An 8,887-nucleotide genomic window follows, 5' to 3' on the forward strand; every position below is an offset into this window, starting at 1 on the left:
GGCTGGCCTCAAACTCAGAAATCCGCCTGCCTCTGCCTCCCAAGTGCTGGGAATAAAGGCATGCGCCACCACTGCCCGGCAAAACGGCAATTCTTCATGCAAGAGTTTTAGGATTTCCTCATCAAAACCTGTTGCTTATTTTTTACTTACTCTTATTTTTTACTCAACGGTTCTAAACCTGACTGCCCGACTCTTCAAATGTCCCTCGCCCCCAACCCCACTGAGCACATACACACTTTCTTTTGTGTACTCTACCTTCCTTACCCCTTGCTCGCTTCCTGCTCTCTGGTGATCTCTCTCCAAGCTTCCTGACTGCAGATGCAATGTGACCAAGCCCCTCAAGGTCATGCCTTCCCTGCTATAATGCAGAACTGTGAGTCAAAAAGGCCTTCCTTCCTTTCTGTACAGCGATGAAGGAAGGTAATGACCGACACCTGCTGCTCCTGCGGAGACCCAGGCAGCAGCCTCTGCTCCGGCAGCTTCAGGGTCCCTCTTTTGTTCTTACGCTTGGACAGCTTAGCCTTTGTCTCTTCAACATCTGCCCTGCACCTAGGCTCCACACAATACTTCATATGCCATTTTAACAATAAACATCATATAATTAAGCACTTATTTATCTTGAGGTATTGGTCTTTGATAGTCAGTGGCCAGTATCATAGTTAAAATATAATAACACAATAACCTGAATACTTTTTCAAAGAACCTTAGACTAGGTATAAACAATTGTGGTTCTGCATCCTCACTACTATAACTAAGACACAACTGACATACAGTTCTCATCTACTGCAACACCCTGAGTCCAGCAAGTGAGACTCCCGTGTGCCAGGTTTAACACTGAACATTTGAATAAATGAGAACAAAATCCCACTGTGTTAGGCTAAGGATGCCTACTGTGTACCTTCTGCCATCTCCCACTGTGTCAGGCTAAGGATGCCTACTGTGTACCTTCTGCCATCTCCCACTGTGTCAGGTTAAAGATGCCTACTGTGTACCTTCTGCCATCACTGAGCACTTGCAGACACTGCTCCATCCTGTGAAACCTTGTATGCAAGTGAGCACATGTGCAGAGCTCACAGGATGACCTCAGCTGTCAGCCACACCTTCTACCTTGTTGCAGATGTAAGCATCAGGCTAGCCAGCCTACAAACTTCTGGAGATTCTCCTGTATAGGACCCCATCTCAACACATACACACACACACACACACACACACACACGTTTATACGCACACACAAGTGTACGCATGCAAGCACACATACACAGACACACACAAGTGCCCGTTTTGACATGGGTTTTGGAAATTTGCCCTCAGGTTCTCATTTGCAAGCACCCAGTGAACCATCTCCGCAGCCTTTAGTCTCAAGGGAAAGAGCTGTGTAAACAAATGAAACTCTCTACCCTCAAGAAGCTGAGAGTCTACTGCTAGAGGTAAATAAACAAAGGAAGTGCACAAGTAAAGGCATGAATGTTCACTAGGTTAGGGACAGGAGCTACGGAATAGAAATGAATTAACAACAAAGCACGGGGAGTGGGAAGTTCAGAGCTTGAGCAGAAAGGCTAAGCAGCTTCAATGTGTACAGGCTTGAAATGTGCAAGATGAGAGGCTGGATGTTCTGAGAGACCAAGGTTGAACCCAAGCCTTTTGCCCTCAAAGTAAAAGAATGGGTTGTCATTTATACAGATAGGGAGGGAGGGGGTGGAGGAAGGAACACTTTTTTAGTTCATCTTAAGCTGCTGTAAATTATTAAAGATGTCAGGCGATGTTGGGTAGAGAAGATAAGAGCTGAACATCAGCATCTCACGATATACTGGAAGTTATATATTTGGGAACCACTCACATGAAGTTTGTTACTGCTAACTTGTTGTTTTGAGAAAGAGCTTCATGCAGCCTAGGCTGGCATCAAACTTGCTATGTAGCTCAGGTAACCGTGAACACTAAGTGCTGGGGTCATATGAGAATGGAATCCAGGGCTTCAAATACTCTCAACTCTTTATCAACTGAGTTATAGTTCCAGCCTGTGTAGCACTGTTTAATCCAATGATCTTGTTTTCTGTAGTATTTCACTGTCTGTTAATTCTGCACAATACTTTTTCACTATGAACAAAAGCTGTGTCTATATTAATTTTAAATCCCATCCATGTCTCTTCTGAGACAAACTTGTCTTTATGTCCTTAGAAATTCTATACTCTGAGTCATTCTTTTGTTCTACAGACTGCATTCTCCTACTTCTTTGCACGCTGCTAACTTTTCATTAGATGCCAAACACAGTGAAATGTATGCCTAAGCAAAGTTTTTATAATCATTTAAATATTTATGTAACTCATCTTAGCATATAATTTACTTGAACTAAGCTTGCTTTTAAAGCTATGTGCAGACGGCCTCCACACCTAAAGCAGTTTTGCTGAGGCCACCTGATGCCACGCTGTCTGACGCCACACTCTCTGATGCCCCTGCACCCTGGCTGGTGCTAACAGTAACATTTACTCCCCAGTCAGTGCTGTGTGAGCTGCAGGGTTTGGCCCTGTTCCTTTTGCACTCTGGAATGCTATCCTCCTCTTCTCCATACACTGAACGCTACATCTTCAGTCCAGGAAGATTGCTGGGCTTGGTGTCAGTGCCTCTCCTAGTGACGCAGCCAGAACCCAGCATTAACCTCATTTGTTTCGATTCACTTAGAGATCACTCTCCTAAGCTGTCATTTGTCTCAAGTCTGAAAACCTTCACATATTTTTATTGTTTTTTTTCCCCTTTGTGTACATATGGTTTTGTTTTATTTTCAATTTCTGTATTTTGGGGAGGGTGGTGTTAGTCTAAGGTAGAAGGGTGAGTCTGGCTCTGTAGCTCTGGATCAGACAGACGGCAGCTTATTAAGTGAGCTAAAACAGCAACACTGCCGTCAGGTCAGCTCTAGACCCCAGCTAAGTAGCCTGACGAGCTCTGTGGGTGGCAGACTGCAGGCGGCACTAGCAGGAGCCACAGGCTGTGGAAACCACAGGTCCTGGCTTCAGGTGACACAAACCCCACTCATCACAGAGGCTCTAGTGTGTAAGGTAGACAGACAGACAGGAAAAACAGAGTGCCACAGACAGCAGAAAGGACTGAGCACTCTGCTCCAAATTTAAAGCAACTCAGGCAATTAGAAATCATGCTTTATGGATTTCAATTTTTAATTCCTCACTGTGTAACTCAGAGTATAGAGAATTCTGAGTAGCTGAGCTGGGATGCCCCACTGCTTTCTGGCAGTTCTTTGTTGTTTTCTCTCCCAGCGATGGATCTTGAATGACAGGAGCAGATCATGCTGCTAACTACCCTTGACCACTCTCAACACAGACTACCTACAGTTTCCTGATACAAGCATACAAATATCCAAAGACAATTAACAAAAACATAATTGACTTGGTAATCAATCCTTAATAAGGCAAGCTGGAACTATGTTTCACACCGCATCATTAAGCCTATTTTAGGAAGCCTGGAAGGTGACACATTATTCCACAGCACCACCCTTCTGTTTAAGTCGCATTCAGAGTTGATTTTAACCATCCATTCTCTTATCTGCTGACTTTTTATTTCTCCAAAACCCAGCTCCATCTGGGTTTAAATTATGCCATCAGTTATTCAACTTGCTAATTTTTGGTTGTGACCCTAGCCTTTACAGCTGAGTCATCTCTCCAGCCGTGGACTCTGGAAGTCCATTCCATTATATTAATTTTTAAATAAGATGGCATCTGCAGCAAGTAGGTCAGCACGGAACCACAGGGGAATTACCTAGCATGCATGAGACCCCTGCTTCAGTGTCTAACACATGTGTATCATGTGCATACACAATTTTTGCTAGCATAGTAGCAAGTTTATAAAAACAGATAAGCTCTTTGCATTAATATTTAAATACATACAACTCTTTTTAATTATGGGAATCAACATAATTGACACTAATTTTTTTCACTTTAATTCTAATAACATATATTAAATATTTTTCCTTCCCTGAATCTTTTGAGTATTAAACAATAAACTATGAATTATAAAATTAAACATTCTAAGCCCCACTGTAAGTTTTTCTTATGATGATGCAAACTAAGCTGCAGGGTCCCACCTCCCTGGCTGCCAGCTGACCTGCTCTTAACACTCACTGCTCCCACAGCACGGCCATACTCACCTTGTGTGAGTCCATTTCAGCTTTTAACTTGTTTTGTGCCCACTTTACTTTAATGATGTGAGAGTTTATCTCCTCCTTTAATTTCTCTATTTCTCTGATGAGTCTAGTCGTTTCACCTTCCTAAAAAGACATTGTCATTTTTTACTTAAGCAATCAACTGTGCATGTTGTATATCCCCCTTGTGCAGTAACACAGTAATTCCAGGGCAATTATACTATGGCCCAGAGGCCATAAAGCTGATTTAAGGCTCAAATAATAAAAGAGTAATAAAGCCCTAAGTCAAATCAATAGGCATGAGGATAATTACTACCTGGATTAGCCAGTTGGTGCAGTATAAGACAAACACACTCTGATTCTTCATAAATGATGGCAGTAAACTGACTGAACTGGTTCTGCCACTGTCCCTGAGGACAGTAACATTTCTAAACAGAGATAACAGCAAGTGCTCTAAATAGGTACCACTTCAGTTACTCAACCTTCTAGGACAGCTTTAGAATAAATATGCTTTCAATAAGAAGAATATCAATTGTGCTCTCTGGTGAACTGTGCTGCACTAAGACTCTGGCCAGGCGTGTAGCCCCGCTCAGCAGCAGAGACGCTGCCCAGCAGCTATAAAGCCCTATATCCAATCTCACATTGCAGGGGGAAAATGTATTAAATAAAAACCAAAATAGACTCTGGGAAAATTACACTTCTGATTTAAAAATATATATATATGACACTCATATGGATGGATCTTAGCAAAACATAATTTTTAGAGACACAAACTAATTTTTCCAAGACTCTAAAAGAAAGCTTTAAAAATTGATTAAGAAAATGTAACTAGTAACACTTGCCAATATTTTACCTTTCCCCCAGCAAACCTTTCTAGCAGCAGGGAATGACACACCCAAAACACACGAGAGTGAGCTAGTGAGTACACGTGTGTGTGAATGCTTCAGTTCTACAGCACTGTGGGCTAAGGAGGGCAGAGAGGCACAAGTTATACCTTCGATTCCCAGAGCTGCTGCAGCCGCCCTTTCTCCTGAGACAGCTGCTTACTTTTGTTACTGTGCTTCTCCAGTTCCTTACTTGCGTCTCTAAGTTTCCTCTCAAGGGTTTCTTTTTCCTTTCGCAGGTCTAGGGCTTCCTTCTCGCCTCTCACATACTTCATTACCATGGCCTCTTTTTCCTGACGGGCCTCTTCACATTTCTTATTAGCCTTGGAAAGAAAATGTTACCTAGCATTAATAAAATAATCTTTTCAAATGAAAAATACACAAACGAATACCATTCCCTGTGGTATTAGGACTACCCTGTGCTCTATTCCCAGCCCTTCCTTACTCTTTACTTTGGTCGCTGTGGTTTCTATCTATATACATGTCCCTTCTTCTCCACATTGGCTTTCTTGATGATTTCTGTACCATTCTGGGCCCCAGGAAAAGGATCATGGTTCACGTTAACAAACTCCGTTAGTCTCACACTTGCTGGGGTCAGCTGTCAGAATCAGCAGGCAGAAGCTTGGAAGAGTGAAGCTTGGCTTTTGGGTCACCAGAGGTCAGCTAACACAAGCACTCTTTCTGGGAGAGAGTCCTACTCTTGAACCTCTACAACTACCACATAAATATGCTTCTTTTTTGTAAAAGAGTATCTAGACTCAAGTATTTTGTTATAGCAACACAAAAGGGGCTAGTAAAAACTCATGTACACATTCATGTGTTACTAGTACACATATATGTAATGTAATAAAATGTCAGCTATGGAACAAAACTACTGGATATTAAAAAAACTGGAGACACAGGTGGAAAGATGACTCATTTTTTTCCCCATATATTCCTTATTTATTTATTTATTTATTTTACAATTAGGATGTATTGCCACTGTTTGAGATTTCTTTTCTATTTATGTGCATGTGTGTGTCTGATGGAGCACATGCACGTGAATACTCAAAGCCACAAGAGGCCATCAGAACCCTGGCACTGGAATGACAGGGGGTTGGGAGTCTTACGACTGGATGCTAGAAAGCCAACTCTGGACTTGTGGGAGACCAGCGAGCATCTTCACAGTTGAGCCATCCTTCCAGCCCCAACTTCCTTTGAAAGCTTTTATGTGAACGCCAGCGACATCACCACCCAAGTGTTCAGTCCAATTAATAAGAAACACCAATTATGAGGTTAAGAGTGACAGGAAATACCTGGTCCACACGCTGGGCCATGTCTTTATGGATTTGCTGAAGTGCATTTTTAGCTGTGACGTCCTGTGCGGCTAGTTGGTCTTTGCAGGCTTTGACTTCTTTATTTAGTTCCTCTACTCTTAACTCTAACTGTAAAAAGAATGATTTCCAGTTATATTTTAAAGCTGCACCAAGCAGACCAATGGGACCTTAATACACGCAATGCAAACGAAAAAGGCAAGAGACAGACTGCTCTCCTCAGGCCCTCACAAGAGACAGACTGCTGTCCTCAGGCCCTCACAAGAGACAGACTGCTCTCCTCAGGTCCCTATAAGCTTTTCACCCTTGGAAGTTTAGCTTACATGTGCTAGAGCTAGAGCACATAAAAATCAGTTAACTCCTGCATACAACAGCTCAGTCTTTTTTCAAATATGCAAAGGTGCAATAAATATGTAATAAATACGTATCAAAACACAGGAAAATGAACACTTGATTTAACTTGTTATATTCTACAGCTGTTTGATGCTGTGTTCATTAGCAGCTTTCTAGATGGACTGTAGGTCCACTCCATGACTGTGTCCCCACTGTCTCATAGTAGGTCCACTCCAAGACTGCGTCCCCACTGTCTCATAGTAGGTCCACTCCAAGACTGCGTCCCCACTGTCTCATAGTAGGTCCAGTCCATGACTGCGTCCCCACTGTCTCATAGTAGGTCCACTCCAAGACTGCGTCCACACTGTCTCATAGTAGGTCCACTCCAAGACTGCATCCCCACTGTCTCACAGCACTTGTAGTTGAAGTGCATCTTATGTTGCCCACATAAAGGAAGAAAGGCCCGAGATACATTTCTCAGAACACACCAGTGCCGAGTTCTGCCATCTAATGACAGGACACTCACACCCCGTCCACGGATGGAGAGCAGCTAAAAAAATCAAGAGCAGTTTTGCTGTTACCAACTTAAGCACGTACATGCAACCATCCACTAAAAAGAAAGGGGCAGCAGGTTCCCTGACATGACCTTCAGAGTAGAGTTCACCAAACCGTGGGAATGAAGCCATGCTAAACCACAAGTGACAAAGTGTCCCCAGCATAGTGACAAAGTGTCCCCAGCAGACAGAAACATCGAGGTCTAACTACTACTTTTGACTACTTCTCCCTTTACTTGGTAAAAACTTAAATCAAGCATTTTCATTATTTGGGCAGAAAATGTGCTATATTTGGAACAGTTAAACATATTAATTTATATAACAATTTAGAAAACAATTTAAATATGAAGCAGTTTCCTGCATTTGAAATGCTTTAACTTCTTCACTCCATTTTTTTCAGGAGTTTATAAATTTAAGTATGGCCTTGGAAGCTTTGTTTTTTACCTGTTTAATTGTGTTCATATGCTGCTTCTCTGTTTCTGTTCTTTTTTTCAGTTCTTCTCTTAAATTGTCTTTTTCTGAACAAATATTTAAGATAAGTTCCTGATGATTCTTATTTTCTTTAATTAACCTAAATATAAAAGGGAAATAAGATATGAAATATTATCTATCTACAGATTAGATGTAGAAACCCATAATCAATACTCTCAAGTCATCTTTTTATAATACCAGATCTGGATAAGAATCCCCCAACACCTCTTGATGCCTTCTCAGAGCATGTCCTCACCATCGAGTGCCTGAGTGAGGGTAAACTCTCTCTCTGTCACTAGAAGAGAAGCAAGCAGACGAGAGGGAGAGCAAGAGCAGCCCGCTTAGTCACAAGCCTAGGTACTCACACTCTGTTGATTTACACACTAGGTTAAAAAAAATTCTCTGGTCAATTAGCCCCCTTAGGCAGGTAGGTACCTTACCACTGAGCCATACCCACAGACTTGTTTCTTTGATATTCTCTGATATTTGGTATTCTTAGAAGTTATATACATATTTCACACAGACAACTGTTCTTAAGAGTTGAAGCTGGGTCACTGAACAACACTATGATGCATGAAATAACAGAATAAAGAGTGGAGTGATATTTTCCAGGATCCAGAAAGTAGATAGAGGAAATTAGATCCAGAGGGTACAAAGTTCCAGATTCAGACAAGTTCTGGGGATTTAATGTACACACAGTGGTAGTAGGGCTGGATGTAGTTGACTACACACCCAGCATTAAGGTCCTATAGCACAAAGCAGGGAGAAGAGGATGAAAAAAAAGGGAGAAAGAGGGAGTGAGAAAAAGAGTGAAGGGAAGGAGAGGGGAGGGGAGAGGAGGGAAGAGGAGGGGAGAGGAGGGGGAGAGAAGGGGGAGAGGAGGAGAAGAGAGGGGAAGAGAGAAGGGGAGTGAAGGAGAGGGGAGAGAGACAGGGGAGGGGAGGGGAGGGAAGGAAAAGGAAGGAGAGAGAAGGGGAGGGGAGGGAGGGGAGAAGAGAGGAGGGGAGAGGAGAGGAGGGCATACAGCAAGTCACAGACCCAAAGGAAGGAGAGAGGAAACAGTATTTTGAACAGGAAATTTACAAAGAGAGTGTATCTTAAGGGTTTAAGAAACACACAGGTAACTATGAGGATAAACATAGTAACCAGCTTGATTGTAGAATCGTCTCACAATGACAATATATA

The 8,887-nt window shown here is 42.4% G+C and overlaps 1 protein-coding gene across 4 annotated transcripts in view; it reads right to left on the minus strand.

Annotated features, from left to right (window-relative positions):
- Ccdc186 (coiled-coil domain containing 186) overlaps positions 1 to 8,887 on the minus strand; it is a 36,349-nt gene that overhangs the window by 14,704 nt on the left and 12,758 nt on the right. For all 4 annotated transcript variants that reach the window (XM_031390792.1, XM_031390790.1, XM_031390791.1 and 1 more), the window contains exons 4-7: positions 7,676 to 7,802; positions 6,327 to 6,455; positions 5,142 to 5,354; positions 4,154 to 4,273 (exon numbers count right to left, since the gene is read on the minus strand). In XM_031390792.1, coding sequence (XP_031246652.1) covers positions 4,154 to 4,273; positions 5,142 to 5,354; positions 6,327 to 6,455; positions 7,676 to 7,802 — 589 coding nt within the window. The remainder of the gene's footprint in view (positions 1 to 4,153; positions 4,274 to 5,141; positions 5,355 to 6,326; positions 6,456 to 7,675; positions 7,803 to 8,887) is intronic.

The sequence above is a fragment of the Mastomys coucha genome, unplaced genomic scaffold (genome assembly GCF_008632895.1).
Source record: "Mastomys coucha isolate ucsf_1 unplaced genomic scaffold, UCSF_Mcou_1 pScaffold21, whole genome shotgun sequence".
Taxonomy (NCBI): domain Eukaryota; kingdom Metazoa; phylum Chordata; class Mammalia; order Rodentia; family Muridae; genus Mastomys; species Mastomys coucha.